The 26,451-nt window shown below is 47.0% G+C and overlaps 1 protein-coding gene across 11 annotated transcripts in view; it reads left to right on the top strand.

The window, feature by feature from the left end:
- The window catches only part of LOC105687062 (mucin-4), a 198,626-nt gene that overhangs the window by 62,229 nt on the left and 109,946 nt on the right, over positions 1-26,451 (top strand). For 3 of the 11 annotated variants that reach the window (XM_012402409.3, XM_048648926.1, XM_048648934.1), the window contains exons 1-2: positions 8,944-12,989; positions 17,267-17,329. In XM_012402409.3, the coding sequence (XP_012257832.2) occupies positions 12,975-12,989; positions 17,267-17,329 (78 nt within the window). In that variant the 5' untranslated portion in view covers positions 8,944-12,974. The other 8 variants (XM_048648929.1, XM_048648930.1, XM_048648931.1 and 5 more) reach the window with 5 other exon arrangements.

Here is a 26,451-nt window from a genome sequence, read left to right as displayed (position 1 = left end):
AAATCCTCAAGAAGTATACCGTTGAGGTGAGAGGGGCTTAAATTTGTAGAACGACGACTAGACTCGAGGGATGGAATATCAATTTTTTAATCATCTTTCGCACGCCGTTGCCTCACACGCTAACATTGTGCGTGCGTAAAGCTTTGAGCAGAATTTGTGCGGCGGTGGACGTATCTCGACAACGTGTTTAATCAAGGATTTCTACAAAACCGAGAGCCAAGAACCGACGGCCAAGGGCGTCGCCTCGACTCCTGACGCGTCAAGACGAACCAGAATTTGCCCCTAGGCTGACGAAACTCTTGAACGTTCTTCGTACGGATTTTTTTCCAATTACCCTCTTCAAGACCATTCTACACCGTACACGTCGTACGTGAAATTTATCCGTCGTATCGAAGTACACAGGTGTTCCACGAACGTTCTTCGGACGTCCGAATATGTCCCTAGAGTTTCGCAATCGTTTTTTTTTTACACCTCGGGCGACTATTTCGAGTAATTTTCACCCATATCTCCCTGAGAGTGAATTTTGTAAGTACACCTTTTTCGTTTCCTTTGGCTTCTCCTTTATCGTTTAACCGTCCGTAGCCTGAGAAACGGTTGACCAGACTTTATTACGTAATGCGAAAAGTTATTCTCCGCCAAGAAGTATGCGAGGCAGCTGCTGACCGGCCTGCTGCTGTACGAGCGTGGCTGTCCCCCCTGGTCGTTCGTCGCACCGGCGATTCTTGGCCCAACTAACTAACTAACTTACCCGCTAACGAACTGACTAACCTCCGCTTAGTTAATTCGGGATGTCCTTTCCCGTCACGGTATCTTTTAATTATTTCTATCTCCTTAATAAATTTTAATTCACGTATTCTCCGACTCCGACTCCGACTGCGACCGCGACTTTTTACCTCTTCTAACGGCGACGGTCGGCCATCATTCGTCCGCTCTTTGGATCATTGATAATCCATTCCGGCTCCGTTGAATCAATTCCGTACGAAATGCGAACGGAGCTTGTTGACAGTGGGCTCGATCCATTGTCCGTTGAAAAGCATTGCGATTCGTACACGACCGGCTGCTATACATATATTCACTTGGGAAGAAGAGATTATCTCTCCAGCAGCGATCGACCGATTTTCGAGCACTTCCAAGTTTAATCAGGCGAACCTGCGGAACCACTCGAGAACCGCGTTGCAAACTCTCACATTATATACCCACGCTCGACTCTGTACGTGTATAGATCGATGTACGGGTACTACACGCTCTTCGACGATTGTCAAGAAAAACGTTTTCCGATTCAATCCTAATACATTTTCTACAATTTGCTCGGGGTGAATTTTACGCCCGATATACACGACTGTAATTCCACAGGGTAACCTGGGTAGCTAGCTACCAGTCGAGTCTAGTCCGTTCCACGCGCGTATGTAGGCCAACACTTGACTAATTAGAGAATGATTCCGCCGGTTAAATTGCGCGGTTGTAAATTAGGCGAAGACTTTATTGGCCGGCGGGTTGTTACTAAAGTTTAAACCGGTGTAGTGGCAACAGGCTAGGAGCGACTGACCGTAGCCGAGTCGAGCGCAAGGGCGGGGTATAATTCTTTTGGGTTCTATTTTATCCGATAGGTTTTTCGTTTCGTTTTATTATTTTATTCTTTTTATTTTTTTTTGTTGGCTGTTAGCACCATCGTTTTTTCGCCTCTGAGTTTATCAAAGGTTAACAACTTGTCGCGGCGTGGTGTGCCGTTGCACGTACGGTACAACACGCGTTAGTTCCTTACCGATCGGTGAATTTAGAGTTCTGGAATATACGTATTATATACCACGTAAGCGCAAAGGGGCCTAAGCGAACGGTGAACAAAGTTTCACGGCGTTGCTGAAACTTTGGAAATTTGTTAAATTGCCAATTTACCCTCGAAACTAAAACTTTTCTCTTTCCCTCGCTGCCGTCCTCCTCTACTTCTTCTGCTTCTTCCGCTCTTTCTCGCTCTCCGTCGAGCGCATATACCTGAGCTTATACCGCGGCCCGGGGCCTCGGGCTTCGTCTCTCCGCACCACGTTCGTTTTTCCCTCTGCCCGTCCGTTATTAGAGAATTGGCAAACTTGTTAATCTTCATTTCCGTCCAATTACGAACGAGAATTAATTGCCAAATTTTTCATTCTCCGCACTCTTTTTCTTTCGCACTTTTTTCACTCGCTCGTACCGAGAAAGGTCCGATCGTTCTCTCCCCCTTGAAGGAAACCCCCCGCCACGAAACAACACCGGATTCAACCCCTCGATTCTCATCCCTTTGACGTTGCGGGTGAAGAATCCTAGGTGAAAATCCCGTCCGCCGTCGCGATAAATTGTCGACAGTTTACCTCGGCGTACACACGCTATCAACGACCGTGCGCTTACACGAATCGCACGTGCATTATTACGAATACACAGAGGGATGCGGGAAAGTTGCGCGTGACATTGTGCCGGTGGAAAAGTTTCGTTGCATCGCGGTATCGCCCGACGATTCGGGGGTAGCGGCGACAGCGGCGACGGTAGTCGGTACCGGAAACGGAAGCTGGCGCAGGCGCCACCGGAAGTAACCTCGTAATTCTCCCTTACCCTCGGTTTCGTACTCGGCCATGAATTACGGGTAACCTCCGCACCTTTTGTCCCGCACTCGGTCTCTACCCTCCTTCCTATTCTGCTCCGCTGTACCGAACATTCGTGCGCTCTCCTATGTACACGACGTATATAATACTTATGTACGTACACGTACGTGTGTGTATTACGCGAAGCTGCACCACGCGCTGGATTTGGCTTTCAAAAGCTCGCGAAAATTCCCGCCCGGCATTGTTTTCGTTTCTCTACTTTTTCCCCTTAAGCTTCGTCCGGCCCTTCTTTTTTCCCCATTTTCAATTCTCTCTGGTTTTCTCTTTCATTATTTTTCCCGCTGCGCAGCTCTTACTGAATTTTCGTAATATTCTTTTCCATTCGTTTTACAACTATACCCGTGCGCGTCCTTATTGTAGATTGCGACTCGGATGCGTTACATATTCTTTCAACGTTTCTTTGGACGGTGTAGCGCCAACGTGAACGGTATACGTATACATACGTGTATACATATATGTACAGCGTTTAGCCGTACTCCGAGGGAAAGTCACGGTCGCTCGTTCCGGAATCCAGGGAGTTAACGAGACAGCGGGATATAATTGGCCACGACTAATGATCATCCCCATAACCCAGTATACTGGCTGCGCGTACCCGCGAAGGTCGGGAATTACCGCTAAATCGTCGAGACCCGCCGCCCTTTTCGCAATTACGCGTATAAACAACCTATACTGTATACGCATACGCGACATTGAAGAGAATATTTTCAACCGATTCGGATACGATTTGACACTCACGTAGCGATGCATTCGTCGGATTGAATGATTAAAAAAGCGGAACTCGCGTACGTCCCACGGTTGAAAAATATCGAAAGATTTTTTTTTCTTCCATTTCTCCATTCTCGTCGTTTCCGTTCTTTTCCGCTTTCTTCGGAACTCCAGAGTTACGGGGGAAGAGAATAAAGTGCGAGGGAGAGAGAGCGATAGAGGCGGGGTAGCGAGTATAAAGGCCGGTGGTTCTAGTTTCTCGGGTCGACGGGTAAAACTGAATTTCCGTTAATTGCTTCCACAAAGTTTTCCGAAAGTGTTTGATAGAGCGGACCTCCGAGCGGACGCACTGGAGCGTCGCATTCACCATTCGAAACGGCGAGATGAAATCCCAACCGTATTGGTGGTGGAGGCTGCCCGACCGCCGTCCATGCAGAAACGGAGTACATGCTACACGTATAAAGTAAAAGTGAGAAAATGACAAATAGAAAGGGGGGGGGGGGGGGGCCAGACAGCGATGAGAAAAGGGAGATCCGTAGGATAGTCGAAGGATCGTCCAAGTGTACAGAGATTCGTGAGGGTGTGGAGGGCGTGCTAAATGTTGGCAATTCGGAGCACTCCGTGTTCCCTGATTGCATTTAATTACGCGGAGGCAACCGAGGAGCGCGGAACGCTCCGCAATTGCTGTATTGTAGTACGGCGAGTCCCGCGTAGTCGCGAGCACTCCTACTATTCATTTCTATATCGTAACTGCAGCCAGACTCGCGAGTCACTCGCGGACCACGCCATTCGGTACTCTACGTTGCGCCCGTGAGCTTTTCCTTTCCATTTTCATTATTTCATCTCCAATTTGCACTCTTCTTCTCTCTACCGTATATATATATATAAAATGTATGTACGGCTGTGTCTACGTCATCGATTATTGTAGCGATTCCGTGTTTCGCAGTTCCTCGAAAAAGTCATCGCTCTTTTCTCTTCGCCTTCTTATTTATCTCTCTTCTACGGTTGCATCGAGTATTCGAGCGACGAGAGAAAAAGTTTTTCGGTCTATAGGTGGACACCGTCGGCTATACCCCCCCCTCCGATTCGACTCCGCGGGCAAATCGCCAAGGAATTTCGGCATCGAGAGCGCTCAGGACCTATCACAACAACCCTAAACTAAGTCGGGCGTAATAAACTCCGTCGGCGAGGTCGTTGTCGAAATGGTCATACTGATTTGTTTCCCCGCTTACAAAAGCGAATGGGCGAAAAATCGAAAAACGACAACAACAAAGAAAAAAAAAAAAAAAAAAACCAACGTGACGTGTATTAGATACGCGATTTAAATCAAGGGGCGATGCAACGGTTACATTGAATATTGGCTGGGCGTGCGCCTTCGTCATTGTTCTCTTGATCTCGGGGAGCGGATTGCTTCCGGGGTTCGGATGTCTCTGGGCGCTGAGCACTCTGCACGTGCGGGACGGCACCGCCGTCGCCGCTTTTTGGCATACTTTTCGGCGGGTGGAAGTATCTACATGGGATACGGGCTATACGTACCTAGATTCGTCCATTTATCAGGGCGAACTGTGATCGTAAGCTGTAATATACTGGATGGCAGATAAGTTACTGCGAGGGACAAACATTAATTTGGCCGGGTCTTCTCCCCGGAGGCTATTCTGTCCCGTTAACGGATGGTCCCAGTCCTTAGACGCATTGATCCCCCTTAAGAACGCGCGGTGTACGTCTTGCCAGCGGTGAGAATAAGTAGAGGAAGAAGAATATGAGAGGAGAAGAGAAAAACAAAAAACAAAAAAAGAGAAGCGAAAGAAAACGGGATATAGAGGAAAAATCGGGCGAAGTATCGGAACCGAGAATAACGTGCGCATCGTGGAACGAGAGAGAAGAAATTTCTGACTCGGAAAATGTATTTGGAATATTTCATGCTACTACCACCGTCGCATTCTCTTAGCCCTCGCCCGTTACCCGTGAGGGGTGGAATATTCGCCCGCTCGGCGACCTTTCGGGAATTTTTTTTTCTTTTTTTTCTTCTCTTCTCTTCTCTTCTCTTCTCTTCAAACCTTCGGGGTTGCGACTACCCGGCGAAAACCTAACGTTTATACGCCTCGCTGCTCTTCGCTCGGACGGGTCATGGGAAGAGGGAATAAAATGAAAAATAGAGATACCAGGAGAATGAACAGAAAAATAACAATAACAATAATAAGCTGAGAACAAGAAGGAAGCAATGCTACTGCACTGGATACACGGATGCGATACGACGCCGCTTCCCCCTCCACCGGCGGTAGCATCGTAAGTGTTTCCTCCGCGTTTTGCAACTTGAACCCGCGAGCATAGTATCTCCGGAGTAAAAGCCGGTGCAACTCAAAGCTGTACAAACTGCATTGTGGAAACTGTTTCTGCTGTTTCGCTACAGTAGCGCAAGGGCGATGGCGTGGCGGGTTAGCCACGAAGCTCTGAAACTATAACTGTACACAGCATCGGATAAACATCAGCTGCATCTACCCGAGCCACCCTCGGGGATGGAATTTTAATTCGACACCGTGTACGGTAGCGGAAAGAATGCCTCCGCATTCTTCAGTTTCACGTGTCAAATCAGCGCGACTTTATGAGCAAAACTTCGCCCCGCGATTCCAAAGGCGTAAACAGGTATGCACGTAATACGCGTTGGAGCCGGGGCTGAAAATGAGAAGAAAAAAAAAAAAAAAAAAAACAGTGTTCTCCATAACGCGATCTCCGCCATGCGCTTCCGAATATTGATACACGTCCGCTTAAACGGATTCGGATTTCTACCCCTATTTCGCTCTCCGGATCGCCGGATAAGAGGGGGTGGGGGGGGGAGGGTGGGGAGGAAGGAACGTTCTGGAAGATAGGCGCGTGCCACCGGGGTCGTACGATCATACCCGTCCGGTGATAAATCCCGAGGCCGTCCGCCCGATTAAGATTGATCGAGGCTCATTCTCGTTCGTTTTGCAGCCACCCTTTTTAGCCGAACCCATCCGACGTCCCATCCCGTTTTATGCGGACCGCTCCATACCGAAATCTACTTCTCCGGAATTACCTTCATACTCGATTCCACCTCCTTAACGAGGCATTCCGCGAGCCCCCCCATCTGCCTTCGTGGAAGCTAAGGGCGTTTCTTACCAAAATTCTGATTAGCGGTGATCGAGCTTCGCCGAGATAAGAAGGAAAGAAAAAGGCGAGCTACGGGTGGGAAAGCGACGCGCGTTTCTCAGTGCCTACCGACATCAAACAACCAAGTCCCGAAGAAGTTTGAGAAAGCGTATCGCGTAACTTGGACGAGATCCACAAAGTTTCGTCGATGTGTGAGGGTACATATTTGTCAAAATTCGCGGGAGTTTCGTCGCGCAGGCGAAGAACGTGCTCAGGATGAATGGCAGCTACAGGGGGATGTAAAGAGAGGGAATGGGGGTGGGGGAGGGAAGGGGAGGGGAGGGGGTAGTAGGGGGGGAAGACCCTCCGCTTATTTTCGAACGAACAATATTTCGCGAGGGGGTTAAAAGCGAACGCGAGAGACGGGCGGGGGGGGGGGGGGACGACTATGCGTCCGAGTCTCGGCACACGAGTCGGCGATGGTTTTGGAACATAGCCAGAAGTGACACCACAGGAAACGCCACGTAACTCGGAGTCGGTTGGAGATTCGCTACCGCACCGCGGGACCCGATCCGTACTCACGTAAACAAGAACATCCTTTCTCACCCCTACCCCCCGACCCCGAGGAGTCGTCTCGCACGGTATTATACACGTTTAGAAAGCACTCGCGACGTAATCGCTGTTACGGCGAGCGCGATTTTACTAGCTCTTTTTACCCGCTATGTCCGGCATAATACCCTCCGCAACACGTCTCCGTGTACCTAAAGAGCAAAGAGCAGCTATCCGTCTGTCTGCATTCTTCCTTCTTCCATTTGGCTTGCCAACTGTAAGAATTACCTACTCGCAAGACCGACTTTTTTCTTTTGGCACGTGACCGATTCTGATTGTGAGCCAAGGTCTCAGCGGGTAGTATAGTAGATGATCGTCGAGCTATGGATCGTAGCGATGCTCTACCGTAGCGGTACGTTTCCACAATTATGCCAAAGCACCGCGGTAAATCACTGTCTTCGCGGTGGGCGGGAGGAGCTGCTCCCCGCAACGTGGATGGAAATGTCAACCCCGATTGCCGCCGGGTACAATCGCCGCTCGAGACGATCGTTTCGCCGGTTCTTCACTTTTTCCAAACGTACGGTTCGATCGAGCGTCACGCACCGTTATTTTCCCTCCTATGCACACCGTAATCGACCCCCTTTCCCTTTCCCCCTCGCTCTCGTACCTCTCACCTGACTCGTCGTCAGCGTCATTTATTGCCAGGAATAGATTCTCCGCTCTTCTCTCCGTTTCGACGTTCGGCGTTCGCCGGTCGCTCATCCGCTGGTCACCGTCTCCTAACGCGTTTATCTCGCGTCTTAGCACCGGCGCTTGCGCGTTTCGGCACAGCCGCTATTCGCCCGTTCGTATTTTCTACGTTCGCTGTGCCCCGCTTACAAAAACGAAAGATTTCCCTCAGCGCAGCGGCCGAACGATTCGGAAGTCGAAACGACGCCAGCACGCGAGTCCAAAGAGAGAATCTTGTAGGCATTCCGGAGACCCACCGCTACTTTATTAAATCGTACACGTTGTACAGGTGGTGGGCGTCCCGACGCCGAGCGCCGCCGCGCCGCGACAAACAACTATCGCGGACGTACGTTTCGAAATCCCCCCCCTCCCCCCGGTACACCCTCCACGTCTTCGTCGTACCCGCAACTCCGTCGTCCAACTTAAACTCCGTCGGTTTCGACGTCGTCAGTTCTGCCCGTCCCCGACTAAGACGTCGTCGTCGACCAACTGGCGTTCGCGATATCGCCGCTATATGTTGCACTCGCCGCAGGACGATTCAACTTAACGCGTTTACAAGGATTAACCGAGCGTGTTGCGACGATATCATATCCCCGCGGGTGGTGATACGGTGAGACGGGCAGAAAATAGAAGACAGAAATAAAATAATAATTATATCAAGACGAGTCGATCCGATGCACGCGAGTGCCGCATCGATAATTATACCAACATGTGTTCGCGGGGGACGTCACACCTCGCAGTACGCGGAGGTCCGATAACCCCCTCACCGATTCTTGTGATAAAATCGAGAGAAAAATGAACGCGGCTCCGAGTGACGTGGGGAGCTAGTTCGAGATTATCGTTGTCGTTTCGTTTGAATTTTACCGAAATATTGTCCACGATAAACTCTTCGGACGTGCGTACGAGTGACCGGCGGTGATTGTTGGATGAAAATTTTCGACAAGAAGAAAATAGAGAGAGAGAAACAAGTATCTCGCGAAGAGATGTAATCCGAGCGAATGAATTGAATCTACTCGCGGCGAAGCAGGTGTCTCGCGATTGCTTCATGGAAAGATATCTCATGCTACAACGTGAGCCAAGAGCTACGTGTTACATCGCTAAAAAAAATGCCCTGCTTACTACGGGCTGACTCAACGCGTACACAGTATAGATATATATAAACGCTCGTACTCTAAAAAGTGCTCGCGCCTCGATTTGACAAGGTGCGTGCATACCATACTACCGAATTCCCTCTGGAAAGATTTCGTTGCAGATTCTCTAAACAGCTGGAGAGAGAGAAAGAGAATGTCAATTTTTTTTCCCTCTCACTTTTTCCTCTCGCTCTTCTCTTCTGTTCCCTTTGGATTTTTTCCACTTTTCTTATCGCGTGGCGAATTTTCATTTAGGTAGCGCACCGGGTGTATTTTCATTCCACCTCAGCTCACCTCTCCTTTCCTTTCGCTGTTCCCTCCCTCCTTCAACATCGCGTTCGAGTCTAGAGCTCCCGCAAAAGCGTACCACCTACCGGCTTAATTTCCGGGATTAGCAATTTATTTCTCGAAGTTCCCCCTTGCCCCGTTTCTTGTTTAGCTTCCACCACCGTCGCCGGTTTTGTAACGGCGACCCGCCGCCGTTCCCTTCCAACCACCACCCATCCAACACCGTGATTCGCTGCTCTTCTGCGATTGCCAGACGCGAAGCAACGGGGCCGGGGGTTTAAAAGTTCTCCTCGAATTATACACCCGTCGGTTATGGAAGAAAAACATTCACTCCAACGGCAAATATCGATTGCCTACACGTCGCGCGCTATCCCATCGTCGTCATCCCTTTCACAGATTCGATGATCTCACCTTTTGCCGATCTCGTAAAGCAAACGAATTTCGCCGACTTGCCGTACAGCGCCGTTGATTGTTTTTAGGGGTTTTAACGATCTCGCGCTTCGAATCCCACGGCAACGATGACGGTGATAACGACGATAACGCGCCGTAGTATATAAACCGGCGCTGTTTTCGAAACTGTTTTCGATTCTCCCACGCGTAAAACACCTCAACTATGTGTGCAAGAACAAACGGTCCTTCCGGAATATCCCCCCCTGTCTTCGTGAATACTTGAGCAGAAACGGATGCCTCGCGAACCCCATCAAAAGCACGTTAACGTTGCCATGACTACCGGGGAGCAGCGTAGTCGGTAGGACAAAGTCTTCGGGACGAGAGACGAGATACGAGCGAACGACGTGTACGCGTCCTTCGCACTCCCCTTGATCCCCCTACCTCTGTCGCCCACCTGCCCTCGGGATCTGCTCCCGTTGTTTTTTTTCCACGTGATTGTCATATGTTCCGTGGAAAAATCAAGTTGAAGACAGGTGGAAAACCGAGAGAAAAAGGATATGTAACGTGTTACGTACCATTGCCGAATGCTTCGGGTTCGAGACACGATAACGAATACTTTTGTACCCCTGTGCGGTAAAATAACACACGGGCATATTTGCGGAATTTCCCTTCGAAACGGTGGAGGAGGAGAAAATATTACTTCTCATTCTGCTTAGCGGAGAATCGGAGGGTTGAAACAATAATTGTCGGACGATTCGCAATTTTTTTTTTTTTTTTCTACTTCGTCGTTCTCTTCGCGTCGTGTTCGTTCATCGATTCGTCGAAGGACCGAGGAGAGCGGCGCGTATCGCGTCTCGGAGATCGATAAACGAAATAATCGGGGTATCGGAACACGTCGTTACTTTTCGAAGAGTGAACAGAAGTGGAAACGAACATCGGGGCCACGCACACGAGCAGCTGTTCACGACATCTTGGATATTTCTGACTTTCGAACGGCGAGCAGGTCCATCTTGCCAATAGCTAGGCGTACAGTAGCCCTCGAACCTCGGGTGCCGCCTAACTATCGGCTCGAGTTGCAACACATTTGAATTTTTCGCATCTTTCAAGTGCGACCCTGTCCACCTCACCTCCGATCTCGAGTCGATTCTCCCCCTTTTTCGAATCGCTGGAAGACGTGATCTTTTAATCGCAAATTCTTCTTTTTTTTCTTTCTTTCACTCTTTTCTTCTTTTCTCTCGGTGACGTCGCGGTAGGCGCATTCTTGGCGGTACGATTATTATTACCCCTACCCTGTTGTCACACGTAACACGTTGAAAAAGAATTTCAAACGGTCCGCGGACGTAGAGATTCTTGACAGACGAGAACCATTTCATTTTACAAAGTTGTCAGTTCGCATTGAAAATGTTATTGTAACTAATTATAACTAGGAGAGTTGAACTGTCGTTTCGCTGGCTAATATTCATGTTATATACGGTGATATTGCGAATCTAACGCACAACAAATGCGCCAAGCTGACACAATTTTCTTCGATTATCCGACAAACAAATGCAAACTCTTCGAATGTTGTCACGCGTGGTAATACTTTTTTTCCTCAAAACTCTCGCGCGCGCACAGCGCATCGTAATATTGCTCAGGGTTCTCCGTTAAGTTTCGACGGGGAGAAAAACTTTTTATAATTTTCGTTTCCAGTTTTCGGTATACTCATTCGCATGAATATCCCATCCTCAGATGTTTTCGCCGATATGGTCATCCTCTCGATCGGCATCGATGGATAATTCGGCTAGAGAGGAGATAGGACTATAGAAACTCGCGATCTCTAAGGTCGGCTTCTAGCTTTTTGGCGACAATCCAGCCTCGTATAAATATCTCTGGGAGTCACCGGTGGCTTAATGCTCTCCGAAAACCCACAGGGCTCTCAACTTTCACATCTTAATATTTTTTTTCGCCACATTTCCCCCTCCGATTCTCGCCTTTTCCCCCACGTCGCGACCTACTCGGTTTTTATCGAGGATTTTATCATCGCTTCGTTTCGTTCGTTTTCTTCACCGTTTTTTTCGCTGCCTCTCGCGAATCAAGCGATCTTTAGTTTTTTTTTCCTCATTCTCGCGTTCGACTCGTGGACGTGTCGACTGTTGTACCTACGCCATGATCATTACCGTCGCCGTTTCATACTCGTCATCGAGTCGCTTCGAAATACGTCATCGTTTTATGGCTCAGCGCCCTTGACCTTGGTACAGAGCATGAAGGACTAGAGTTCTCTGGCGTTCGTCTCGATTTCATGTGACTTACGATCGAAACTGCAGTACAGTTTGATCAAACTTTTCGTTTCGCCGAACTGATCTCTTCGTTTTGAGTATAATTTGTAACGACAAAAAAAAAACAAAAAAAATCCCAAGGAAAAAATCTGCATCCCAACGTAACATTTATTCCGACTAATCGTATACGTACGAGTCTTTCTAGCTCAAAGATTCTATTTCTGTATAGTAAATGACCTTTGGAAAGTTACTTCTCAAATTACAAGTTATTTACAACCGAGGTAAAAAGAGAAGAAAAAAAAAGAAAAAAAACTACTATACGGTCAATCTTTCGGAGCAGATGTTATACACCGCTAATCCAGCGCACTCTTTGTCTAAATTCTCCCAGCCGAACGACCGGCCACGGATTAATTACTTCACCTATTATACGGATTCTGTATTTTGTATCACGGGGTCCGAGAAATCCGACGTGTCTAATCAGCGAGATTGAAAAAGGGGGGGATTAAAAATTTGCGCTCCGTAGGATTTGGAAAAGGAGAGGAGAAATAGAACCAACGGAATAAAGAAGAAAATAATTAATGGATACAATAAATAAATGAACGGATAAACAGTCGTACGGGTATTTTTCGCTCCCAGCTGAACTCTCCGATCGTATTAAAGCTGACTCTTGATATGCTTTCCGTGATTCGTATAACCTACGGACGTTTCGTTTAAAGCCAGTAAAATATTGTTGTCCACGCACATACAAATAATATGTGCTACACGCAAACAAACTAATTCCTGATAATGACGGGGGCTAATAATATCGGTTTTTGCACGGCATCGAAACGTATATATCTCCGACACGCTGAGGACACGTGTATTTGCCATAGGGTACATGCCGGAAATACGCGATATGTCCGGATGTAATAACTGTCCTTGTATCCGAACATATGTGAACGAAATATTTATGACGATTTTTGTCTTTTTTCTTTTTTTTTTTTTTTGTTTCGATTCAATTTATTCAGTGATGGACAAATGTGATGTGCTCGATTATACGTTAGAGTTGCACCTGAGTATGTATACCTCGCGGTAAAAAAAAAAAAAGAAAAAAAAAAAAAATGGTGATGCAGATTGATAAAGTGGAGAAAGCAAGTGCGACACAATTCAGTGAATCATAGTCCTTGGATCCTACTTTTGTTCCTGAAACAATGTTGAGCTGGCTCGTAAGTTGAAAATTGGAATGGTTGTTTTTTTTTTTTGTTTTCTCCTTTATCACCATTTTTTCCTCGACACCGAATTTGTGATCGGGGGCATAAATTAGAGAAACATTTTCACATTCGTCGAGTCCTCCGTATATATCGTACCGTATACTTTTACTCGTTTAACGCGGTGGGTGTAAATTCTCGGATTTGTGGGAGATGTGCAAACTAACGAGGTGTTAACTACGTACTTGTGTCGCGCGTCTTGTTGAACCGTCACTCTTGCCCAAAACATGCTGCAACGCGCTCCTATTACCGAGCGGCCCGATCGCGCGGGGAGAAACGGTTCTTGGCCCGGTGTTCCCGTACCCCGGACTCATCTCCGAGAACAAATATTGAATCCCATTTATAAGGTGCGGATAGATCGGAACCGAATTGACCTTGAATCGATTGCCCAACCGCGAACCTTAGATTGATCATTCATTCCGGCGCAAGAAATCGTTCGTTCAGCGGTTGATTTTTACTGGATGAGTTATAGACTTTCTTTTTTCTTATCGATTCGTTCATTTATTTTCATTTTCTCGTGCAGGGAAAAGTATCTTTGACGGACGAATGGAAAAATCTCTTACATCATCTGTACGCAGGTTATTCGCCGTGATAAAAAAGAGAACTGCTATTCAATCTTCGTGGGGATGATGAATGGAGAAGAAAAAAAAAAAAAAACATATCACGAACCAAGGGTGGAAACGCGTGTAAATTTTTACGGAATTCCCTGTCCCTTTATTTTCGTCCAGACGGTCGTATACGGTAGCCAAGGACAATTGAAGTCGTGCGGAGGGTTGCAGAAGGTTTGAGGGAGGAGGTTTGGTGGATTTTCAAACTTTCGAAAGTTCGTTTTCAAAGCACCACCGTTAGAAAGGTTGGCTTCCGGTCGTGAATTATTCCGCGGGCATACAAATAAAGCGTAAATCTTTTTTAAACACTTCGACTAGCGAGAATAATGGACGACTCCGAACGTTTCGTTTCCTACATTCCCCGCGGTCCGGCTCTTCCCTCTTCGCAAAAGCGTCGCGACGTCGAGCGCGCTGAATCTCGCTGTATGACGCCGTACGAAACACGTACGAAATACTCGAAGCCTAGATTCGTGAAAAAGTTACACATAAACCCGTACGGGCGTTCGCACGTATACACTGCACCCATGTCTCGCGCGGATAGCTTCCTTCCTCCGGACTCATCCCACTACTACCACCACCGCGAAATGTGCGAGAGTGGATCCTAGGACTTTGAAATGATGAACCGAAAAGGACGGGCCAAACGAACTGTGTGTACGTATCGCGGTAGGAGGAAAAATGGGAACTCGATATCGCCGCGTATTACCACATCCGATTCACGGAACGGGTATCTTCTTTCATTGATATTTTTATGTTTCGTATTTTCTCCTCAACTCGTAAAATAAAATAAACAACGTATGTATACCTATACATTTTTATTTCTCCTTCACGTATGCGTCGTGCGGGTTTTCTGCCGACTAACTTTTTTTTCCCCCTTCATATTTTTTGTCCATCACATCGAGCGTTGATAGAATGAGCCGAGGCTCAGGAGATGAGATTAGACGAAGCAAATGTCATTTTTCGGGGCTCCGCTCGCCGCGACGCAGTACGATATAGGCACACACACATATACCATACGCATTGGCACATAAGTTACAAGACGTATATACGAGATGGGGTATATTCACACAGGGGTACACATATGTATCGAGTTATGTGTTTGTCCCCGTTGTGGTACATGTACCTACCGTGTATATCCCCGTGTGTATATACGTGTGTTACATACATTGCCTTATAACCCACCACGTTCGGTGGCGTTCGCTCGCAGCTCCCTGAAAACTTGGAGTTCTTCAATTTATAGGACGATGGTGTCAAAGGCAGCCTTGCCTCTTTTTGCAACTTTCGTCCTACCACCGACCACCCCTTTACTCAACTTTACCTAACTTCACTTTACTCTCCTACCCTTTTTACTTGCCTCGCTCGACCTCGTACACATCCATCTTTTTGTTTCGCTCGTGATACGCGACGGTATTAAGGATAACGCGAGTACCTACGATTGTTGACGAAAAAATAAAAAACAAGATTTATCTTTAATACGTCGTACGATTGTTTAATCGACGAACAACGTTAGAATCGAGCATTTTTTATCGGGACGTATAAATAAAGGAAGAAATGTTTTACCGGAATCGTAAATGACGACGTTGCAAACTGCAGGTGTTATGGCGTGCTACGGCACACCTACCGTCGAAGTTATGGTTGACAGAGTTACGGGAAAAGAGGAGAAAATAAAAATAAAAAAAAAATAAATAAAAAAAGTAAACGAAAATAGGTGAAAACAAAACGACGATAAAATAACAAAATGTACAAGCAACCGCATGCGTTCACAGTTATATGTATGTACCGACAAATCCACGGGCGCGTCTACAGCTGTTACGTATTTATGGGAAAATGCAATAAATTTTACCGCACAACTCACTGCAGAAGTATACCACCTACCGCGATATGGCGATTCTAGGAATTAAAACGATTCCGCGGGTATACCTGAGCTATATTGTAACATACCTATGCGCGAGGTATTTTCACCAGTGAAATAGTTGCAACTTAACATATTCCCATTGTACACACGAGTGGAGATGAAGAGAAGCGGAAAAAATGAATTTCTTCGTAAATCATTATTGAAATTCCTTGATCTGTTAGGTGTTACGCGGGTGATTCCTGATGCTTGCTGCATCAACACCCATACGTTCTGATATGTCATGCGTACATCATGCCTTTTCGGCGGAAGAGTTGACGTAACAGTTTGGTATCCCGAGGTCATATTATAACTCTTCGCGGCGTCGCGACGCTACGTAACGCGAATGGTGACGTCGTAAGATGTTCTCTCATCATATACCCAACGTTCTTCATCCGTCCATTCGACTTTTGAACAAACTATAGTCCGTCATCCGTGAAGCCAAATACCTCACTCGATGTATGCGTATGGGTTTAAACATCGCATACTTCTTACCGTCGAACGATATTTACTTGAAACGGTGCTGTTCGTTTTACGGATGAATACTTCCGAATGCGATTAACAAGGTCAAAATTAACGCCGCCTTAATTATTCCTCGATCTTGTTCATATTCGTTCGCGATATCGCAGCATCTTCACGCTGAACGCTATTGTAAGTTTATTTATAAATATAGAGGCACGCCGCATCCTTCGTAATGACGGTTGGGTCGAGTGTACGTACACATATCCGTACATTATCGTGCTACATCATCGAGAAATATAAATTTATAACGACGTTGTACTATGACGTGAATTTCTGTTACTCTACCTCTAGTTTCTTATCCTCCCCCTCCGTTGGGAAAATGTGAGCGTTTCAAAGATGAGTTTTCTATAACTCGCTACCGAGGATAACGCAATTTGTAGTAGGTTGTAGTTGGCAAGCTCATGTCAAATTACTGTATGAAAATAGGTAGGTAGCGGTGTTCCGGTACATTGAGAAAAATGAAAAAAAAAAAAACGAACAAAATAAAACCCGAGTGCCGAACGGATTCTTCGCCGCAGCGGATAGTTTTGTTTTTTCGAGGTCTCGCGACGATCGTGAGTCGTTAGACCGATCCTCGTAAATCCGTACCCTGCAACCGGAATATAATTATTATTTCGCAACGTTTCACTGCCCCCGTACGTATCCCGCATAAATATGAAAAGTTTCCAAGTCTCTCCGGTTTGCACGTCGCCGGCGGAGGGTGCGGGGTTGAATTTCAGTTTGGGGTTCGCCGCTGACCAGAATTAATAACGATCGAGCGACCTTCGCCGCGGGGAACGCGCGCGACTCTCTTGTTGACGGCGGAAGTTTGGATCAGACGCGGTTAATCCTGCTTTTACGACGCCCTACCACCGCCAACTTCACCCCTTCTTCCGGCACGGTCCTCCCTCTTTCGTCTCGATACACCCAGTTTCTCAGTTTTGTTTTTGCTCCGGGGGCAATTACTTATTTTTCATTTTATTATCATCAAAGGTTACCGCCCAACGATCCAGTTTTTTTTCAACGTCCATTGAGACACAACTGTATTAATATTTGCGTCGCGTATCCGTACGTAGGTGTACACAGATATCCGCGTTCGGATATCGACATTTTGCTGCCCGGGATGGGAGCCTTACACGTGTAAATACGTACACCCGTAGATACGAAGTCGATTCTAAAAATAATATACCGACCGAGGCTGGTTAATAACTGAATCTTCTCCTTTTCGATTGTTTCAGAGCGACAGCGGGCTAGTGGAGACAGATCCAAGTCGAGTTGGCAACATGACAGCTATCAACTCGGTGAGTCTTTGCTATGCGTCTTTCCCCGTTTGACAAACGACGTTGAATGAAATTAAATCATTTGTTACACGAACGTGAGCGTGCATCAGCGAATCCTATGCGGGGCTATATATTTATTTATTTATTTATTTTTTTCCCTATCCTCCTGGCGAAATATACACATCGTGTGCGCCACGTCGGGACATATTTATGATTTGTATTTCCAATCAAATCATCGAACGAACGAACCAACATCGTCGTTTTCTTCTTCTGAAAATATTTTTCAACTCGTACAATTCCTTGAAAAGTGAAATATCACAGTCATAAAAGCTCTTTACCATCACCACGCTCGTTACGGATATTGAACGGAATGACGAACAAAGAAGGGAAACAGAAAAACATCTCCGATTTCCGGATAAATAAATAAATAAACAATCAGAAACGTTCAGTCCCCTCGTCTGCTCGCCTCGCCGGAGTTAGAAGAAACTAGAGAGTTGAATAGTTTAACAGCTTCAATATGAACCCGATATTTATCCGAATATGAATAGGAGTGAGACGGAGGGGGGGGGGGGGGGATGTTGATGGGGATGCAGATGGAGATGGAGAGTCTGCTCTCGTCAAGAAACGAGTTTAAATAAAGATCTCGTGTCCTAACGGTATGTGGGTCAGTCGCAGCAAGAACGGCAGTAGTCGCAGCAGTCGGAGGGTCGGCCGTACGGTTCGACAGTGGTAACTGCCGCTTGGTCGGTCGGTCGGTCTTACGTAACGCAACGGCGCGGCGCGGCGCGGCAAAACTACATCAGCCATCGGGTTTCGTCGGCGAAGCCTGCCCGACTGTAAGCTCCTCCTATATCCGTCGCGACTAACACCTACCCTCGCCACTGTGACTACGCATCGCCACTCGTCGTCGTATCTCTTTCCGTCCGTCCGTACCTCCGTCGATCCGTCGATATTCCTTTTACAGGACAGTACCGAGCTTACGCGACGTATACGTTCGACGGAACTGTACCGATGGCCGAGCCGCGTACCGCTGCTCCGACACCGTCAGCTCGCATATCTCATGCAAATCGGTCGAGTCGAGTGTGTCACGTGTGGTCATTTGGCTCGCCACGGATATTGTCTGATATAATGGACTCTGTTATTACCGGGCAATACGAGGAGCATCGCCCCGATAGCGATTCCGAATAGAGACTTTGCTTCCAATTGTCGCGGTGATTGAGAAATAAGTGGGTCGTTACCGAGGAGCGTGAAAGAGGGAGAAAAAAAAAGAAGAAGAAATTAAACGAACGAATGAATAGAAAAAAACAACCGTACCACACAAACGGAGAGAGTTTTCCGCACGTTAGCCGTGTTTGTTGTTCGGACGGTGATTCCTATTAGTTGCATAAATCGGAGATTCCGCGGTACCGTATGAAAAAACGTAGGGACGTCAGTGTGTGACGTGCGCGTGGGCGTCGATCTGAAATGTTGAATCAACGTAGCGGACGCCTAGGACCGCCGTTGCCGCCGACGTTAGTGCTCGTAGGCAGCAGACGCGTTCGCCAGCCGACCGGAAGCTCGCTGACCGCACCGCTAAATGTTTACTCGCGATGATGAAGCGCCGCTTGTTGTGCACCGTGCGCATGGAGCTGCGAGCCTCGATACTTAGCGATCGTTCACGGTTTGGTTGGGTAAAGTACTTACCTTTCGGGTCGCTGCATCAGCTGTACGATCACGACGAGCTCGCGAAAATACACAAAACTTGAGAGTTGCGAGGGACAAGGGGATGGCGTAGCAGCGGGAAATAGGCTCGCGCATACGCCGTTCCGGGCGCCCAAGGTGGTATATGTATACCTCTATCTGTAAGGCGGTGTAGGTACAGGGAGTTGCGCATCAGAAATCCGCGTTAACCCTGCTTATTTTTGGAGGAAAGTACCGGAAGGGTAAATTTGTACTCTCGGGACCCTTTTCGCTATCCGCCGGAGGCTCTTGCTTCCTCGCGTTTCATCTCTGTCTCCTCTCTTATCCTCTCGGTTGCCGAGGCACCCGTTATTTTCGGCTCCTCTAGGTCCGCATTTACCATCAATGACGAATGAGACCGAGTCGCGAACGCTAAACGTTCGATAAAATCTCTGAACTCGTTGACCTTATATATAGCACATGTTACGTACGATATACGAAATTACGGACAAAATATTTTCAGTTCAACTTTTCATTTCAATTTCAGGGGTGAGATTTTCAGTCAAGGGATTGAACTGAAAATGTTTTCAATAAAGTATGCATAAGTATATTCAGGGTGTCCCAGAACTAAATACATACGTGAAATGATAGGGTAATGGAGGAGGTCGATCCGAGTAGATTAACGCGAAAAACATGTTGTCTCTGAAATCCCGTTCGCGAGATACGACCAGTTGGAAAAATTCCGTTGAACGCCGGCCAGTAGGCAGCCGAGACACATTTTTGCTTCGATGAGTCAGACTTTGCTTCGTCGAACTCGATTGTGCATTCAACTCGGAGGTCGTAACTCCGAGTATCCCTTGTAACGACTAGTTTCTCTAATAAAATCTGATACATGAAATAATTTCTTACGAAATTTCTTGAATTTGAGCAGCATTTTTTACCTTACTCCGTAATTTTCAACTTCGAACACAATAGAATAACTAGAAAGAGAATAAAATAAAAAAAGTTCAATTTTTGACGATTTTTGAAATTTTTTAAAATCCTTAGCGACCTCTCAGGAATATTTTTTCGAGCTGATCTTTGGACGGGGGCTTTTGAAACATGTTAAACTAATATACTTTCATTGGAGACGCAAAAGATGAAAATAATTGTTGTTTTTGCGCCACCCTAATATACCCGCGCAGCGAAAATTTCGGAGGCGTAAAAGCTTCCTGTTCAATTCCGTCCCAGCGCGCTTCGGTGCCGTTGGATCGTTGGAAATGGAAAAATTTACTTCTTCCTTTTTTTTTTTTCTCTTCTTTCGGGGGATATAAATTCCAAGGCGACCGTTCGCGATACAAATGCTAAACGCGAACGCCTTTGGAACCATCCCCGTGATATTCATTTCTTCGTACACCTGCAGATTTGTTGTTTCTTTATTATTATTTTGTACACGTGCCTTTTCCCCCGATATCGTGCTTTATTCTTTGTCATTGTACCCTCCTCGGTAATTCGCCAAACTCACGAGGGGAAAATGTATCGCACAACGATTCACGGTGAACTTGATCGTTGAGTTTTTCTCAGTATCACGCATAAAGTTGGCAATAAACGGAGAAAACCTCGCGGCGAGGGGGTTCTTTCTCCCGACCATCCGAATCTATCGGATATAACGTCTCCTTCGAATGTTTGGTGAACCGAAATACGTCAGTGCGTGGGCTTTGCGCGTTGACGCGCGGTGATCACCGAGAAAATACGGTATAGGTTTTACCTTTCATTTCCGACTCAACTCGCTCGTCCGCCTCCTCTCTTGCTTCGCAACATCACCGGTATTGCTCTCTGGCAGCGGGAAATGGGAATGGGAACGGGGTTCTTTCGAATCGTCGGTGAAGTTGAGGGAAAACTTGTTGGAATTAGTTCGGGGGATGTTTCGGACCGGTAAACGTTAGGAGCGCGACGGCGGTAACGCCGTCACCTCGATTCCCCGCGTCGTCTATAATTAACCGAGAATTCTTTGCTCCCCCTCCCCTCCTGTCCCCGGTATATAAGGTAACCATGAGCTAATGATTTATCGCACCGTTTCTCTCTAACGACAGACGCGTCAATTCGCCCCGCGGTTGATAAATTATGCCACACTCGGTATTTCTAAAACCACATCCACGTCGTTGTCGCTCGTCGCGCGACCTTCGCTCGACGACGAGCGAAGAAACGCGCCACCGATTCCCCCTCCGCTACCCGTCCCCCTCGAACCCAGCTCTCCTCGATCTTAAATGTGTTTTCATTACCTTCGTACCTACCCTCGGTCCTGCGACAACGCCCAACGAATCTGGCTTGCAAATTCGCCGCTTTTTCGATCGCTGTACCCCCTACCTCAATTTTCATCGTCGGTAGCAACGACTCGACCTTCCCATCACCGCATCAGACACGTATCCGCAAATACAATATGTTCACCGTGTACATCCTCCGAGGTATGATTCCAGGTATTCGTTGATACCAATAGTAAAGAACCTATCGATCCGTAGAGAAAGAATAAAAATAAAGAAGTTAACAACCCGCCCCCAAACTCCTCGGATGTTGGAGATTGCAAAAATTGGGAAATGGTTTTTTCCCCCGATAAGGGGAAACGGTACATAATCGAGGGGTGGAACGGAAGTACAAAGATCGAAGGAACGAGGATCGCTAATATTTGTCTAATAAATGTCCCCCGGGGATATTGGACCGCCTGGGACCGGCGGTATAGATAGGTACGTGGCAGAGTAACCTGTCTCCGAAGCAGCGAAGGACATCGGCTAGGGTATAAGGTAGGAATAGCTTTGGGCACGCCTCGACGAGAAGGAGGAGAACGAGGTCGTCGTCGACGGTGAGACGGCGACGGGGCACCGGTAAAATTCGACCACCCGGAAAATAACCCCAGCGAAAACAACTCCTTCCAGTTTCTTCTTCCCGCCCGCGTAGAGGTTCGAAGAGTCTTCGCCCCTTTTTTTTTATCTGGTCCCCGTCCCATCCCCTCGCTTGTACCCTAAGGACCCCATTGGCCCAATTCCCGATTTCACAACGTGGACCGAGAGACGAGAGACGGAGGTTCCTCGGCTTTTTTCTTCTCGTGAGGCTGAAAGGGTTTTTTTCCATGAATACCAGGGGATATTTTCTCATACCGTAAGCAGCGCGGTGATGCTTGAAAAATTTCCGTTCCGGGAAACTTTATTTATCAGAATTCAATTCGGAATCGATTCATCCCATCCTACCGGCGATGCTTCGCGAACGAATGTACCGATCCTGCAGACTCGTCAGTGAACTCGCGATGATAAGAATAAGATAATAAAATTGCAGTTACAAGTATCCGTCCCCTTCCGTAAACGATCAGCCGTTCATTTCCGAATTTATTACGTAAGCCGACTCTCCCATTTTTCTAAGATGTTTATCTCTAGCAACGTCTACGCCCTACCCCGTTAAAAATAGAAGGGGCAAAAAATAAGTTCAAAGAATTGCTGCTACCGCGGGGGAATGTGTCAAGTAGTCGAATCGAAGTTTCAAAATATTATTCAGGAGATAGCTATACCTGATCCTTCGACTGCGGAAGTGCGGAACTGGAAACATATTTCCTTCTCATCTCCCGCAACTTTTCTTTATTTTTCTCGGTATTCCCGCAGCTCGTATGTACATGATCGGTACTGTTATATCGACGCAGAGGAACGCCGGCTAACGTAGTATCTTGCGCCTTCTTCGTTCTTCCGCAAAAGCTGTTGCCGAACGGAGAAGAAAATATAAAGAGAAAAAAAAGCAAAAAAAAAAACAAAAAAAATGGAAGAACGAATGAGTCGAAGATACCGTCGCGTACCGCACTACCAAAAAAACGGTAAGAAAAGGAAAGAAAGGAAGGAAAGGAACGCGGAACTGCTCGATACAAAGAACGGCGAGGTATTTAATCAGGCGTGGAAGCCGTAAAAAACAAAAAGGGGATTCACCCCACCCCCCAGCCGTCTTGTTCGGCAACACAAAACCTCCTCGAAGAGAATCCGGGGTATAATAATACGAGTTTTCTGCAGAATCCGGAATGTCGTTGCAAATCTAACGCGTATCCAACCTATTCAAACGTTAGATAATGAGGTTGAAGGGAGTACAAAATACCTCTGCATCCCGATGAACGAAACAGTCGACGTCAGTTTCTGTAGACAATGGAACCTCACTTTTTTCCTAAAAACCGGCTGGTTTCCGACTATGTTTTATACACAATCCGGATAGATGGATATATACATATACATCGCACGCACACGGACGTGTGGGGCTGTTCGTCTATTGGCTGAGATACCCCGGCGATTCACCCCCGCACCTCGATTCCCTCTCCTTCCCCATGCAGAGTCCAATCGAGAAGGACTAATGGCTTTTTTATACAGCTCGTAAAATCGTTTTGTATTAAGCTGATACCGTAGAGAAATAAGGGAGGATCCCTCCGGTCTTGTACAGGGTGTATCGTGAAATCTGCATCCTTTGGCGTGGACGCGAACACAGGACTATATCTTCTCGTTTCCGATTCTCGAAATTATTTCAGTATTCCACGGGGTAACCGCGCACATAAAAGTACAAGCGTTGGAATACCCGATGCGACCAGCGAACGGAGTTCCTCACCGTTTATCTCGAGAACCGCCTAGTGTATACACCCCGCGAGCAAAGTGCGTGGGTGGAGTTCCGTCTCCGTCTACGGTCGCATCATTTGTAAGGAATAAAAATGGTAGTATGCAAGTTTTTCTATTTTTATAGGGGCGTTTTATGTCCACGTCTTGCTGCACCGAGACGACGTCGTGTACACAGATATACCGTGTATTCTCCGCTACTATTGTACTCGAGAAATTCCGAAGAAGCCAGTTTACGGACTTCCCTCGGCGTTGCCTCAACGACGATGCGCTGTGCGACGGGTGTGTATACCCCGGCGAAGAAATAACGCTTGACATTCACGCGAATCGAACGACCGAATCGCTCCAGGGTTAAAACAGAAATCAAAAGACTTCGACTCAATCGGGATGAGGCTCTTCCAATTTCCCGGAGTCATTTCCAGCCTGCGCAATAATAAAGGCGAAGCCCCGTCGTCCGACCTATGCGTACAGGGAGAAAAGTGGTGGAATAAAATCATCTCGATTCTAAGGGTAGTTTGAGGTGGTCAGTAATCAGAGGGGGGTAGGAGTGGAAACAAAGACGGTGCCCGAGCCGGGGGACACGTGCGCCGAATTTATTAGTCCTGCAGACCCCGGAAACTCGGCGTAGGACTCAACGAAGGACGAAGGTAGAATAAGCGCGGTTGCCGACGGTAATGGGGTAGAAACAAAATTTAAACAGCCCGAGCTTGAGTTTGGGTGTGTACCTATACGCGCAGGTTTGGTCAAGGTTGTTGGTTAAGGGCGCGGAGGACTCCGCTATGTCCATACGATACGCGACGCGGCTAAAACAAATTTCGAGTTAACGAAACATGTACACGTGGGTTTACATTGTTTTTTTTTCTTTTTCGAAAAGGTATGTCGCGATGCGAACGAACGTTTCGTTTCCGTCTCTCCGACATTATTTTATTCCGGGAATCCCATCCGAACTCACACATTCCCGTACGAGACGACGTTGCCAAAGGAGAAAGAAAAAATTACAAACAAAGTTATAAATTAGAAATGTTGCAACCAGAAAATTATCCCTCGATCGGCAACGGCGGGGGGAAAATTCGTTTATCACCCCGTACGGTTTAGCGCGAAACGCTGTAACGTATTATAAAGGCCGCGTCGCAGATGACGTAACCGTAATATTCCTGCGATGGTATTAGAGCGAAGTAGAGTGGAGTAGTTATAAGGGTGGCTACCACGTTGCGGTCGTAGGTGGACGGTGGCTGATCGTGCGCGTCGGACCCGATAGCCGATTTTAACCTTACCGCATCGTGCTATAAAATTTCACAACCTTTTCAAAATGTCGTGGCTCATATAACCGCGCCAAAGGCCATCGTCGGACTACTCTGAATTTCGTCTACGATCACAGGAGATCGGCGAAAAGGGAAAAATAAAAATGGAGAAGAATCAAGCCGCGCGGGGTAATCGCTGAAGAAATATTTTTAACCAACTCACGAAGTCTCGGAGTAATTTACACCGGATACATGTACCCTACTTCGTCGTATAAAAAACAAGAGTGGAACACGAAATGCGAACGACATTGAGCGAGAAAAGGAAGGGGGGGAAAAAAAAAAAATTGAAAAACTTTGAAAAGAAAAGAAAACACACGCTCGCATGTTTCACTCAACGGCTTCTACTCTCGATTATTATACGATGATCGAGTAAAAGCGATTAACGCAAATACCTCGTACCAATTCCGTTTGATGCGGCGCATGGATAATAAAGCGAAGCGCGTTTTTCCCGGTCGGTTCTACACGTCTCCTCCTTTTCGTTGAGTTTCTCTTTTCGAGCAGGGTTTGCTTGCTCTCTTTGGTAGTTTGCCAAAATGGTTGCGCTCGTCTGAACAATTTCGTTAAAGTTATAGGCGCGGCTGCTGGACCAATCAAAGAGACCGCTCGCCTCTCGGTAACTTAATACTCTTTTGATTCACCATCACAGCGAAACAACGAAACAACGGGAATAGCAAATATCAGCTATTCAACAATATCCGCGTGCCCACGCGCGGCAGCTGCCGCCTTCGTTTCCCCTTATGACCGTCGCATACCACCGCGCTAAGCCACCGATTATTCGAACAACGATGATTCTTCTTCGTCCTAATTATCCATCGTGATTCGCCACGGGTGACAGATTTGTTTTTAGCAAATGTAACCGCTCCCGGCAACATCGCGAGCGCGAAAAACTCGAACGTAAATGCGCTGAGAGTTTCACGCATAGTGAATCCGACGGTGAGAATTGAGAATTGTGAGTGTTACCACTTCGTCGAAGGTTCGCCGGTCTAATCATGAAAAAGTTCTTTGAAATACCACCTCGAAGACGTTTCGAGCGACGTTCATTTCGAGGCCCTTGAGATATTCCATAAGTAACGTCTGTACGGTATAAGGTGTGTCGGGTTGCGAGAAATTCATTAAATCCAATGAATAATTATTTAATAAGCTTGCAACGATCGTTCATTCTTTCGAACTGCAAGCGTAAAATTTCTCTTCCGATCTCCTGCAGATGGGATTACTGCAGCAATTAAATGAATTGAACGAATAATTGATGGTCCACTAAAGGCGGCCGCGAAGTCGTTTCATTGTTTTTTCATTCCCATCTAGATTTTTGTTGCTTTCAAGTTTATTTATTCCTTCATTTGGTTTTCGTTTTTTCCTTTCCTCTGTCCTCGTTGCTGTGTATGTGTATAGGGGGCTTTTGCAAATCACATTTGACGAGTTGTTTTCATATAAAAAAGCTCGACTGCCGCGAAGTGGGTATACATATTTACATCCACTATTGTTTACACGGCTCATAATTAATCGCGCCGGCGGTTACCGCGCCCTCCGCGAACAATGCCCTCTCCCTCGTAGTGCCTTCGTGCCATTCTCTGTCATT

The sequence above is a fragment of the Athalia rosae genome, chromosome 1, assembly GCF_917208135.1.
Source record: "Athalia rosae chromosome 1, iyAthRosa1.1, whole genome shotgun sequence".
NCBI classification, from domain to species: domain Eukaryota; kingdom Metazoa; phylum Arthropoda; class Insecta; order Hymenoptera; family Athaliidae; genus Athalia; species Athalia rosae.
The sequence above is the reverse complement of the archived record's forward strand: the minus strand, read 5'-3'. Positions and strand labels throughout refer to the sequence as shown.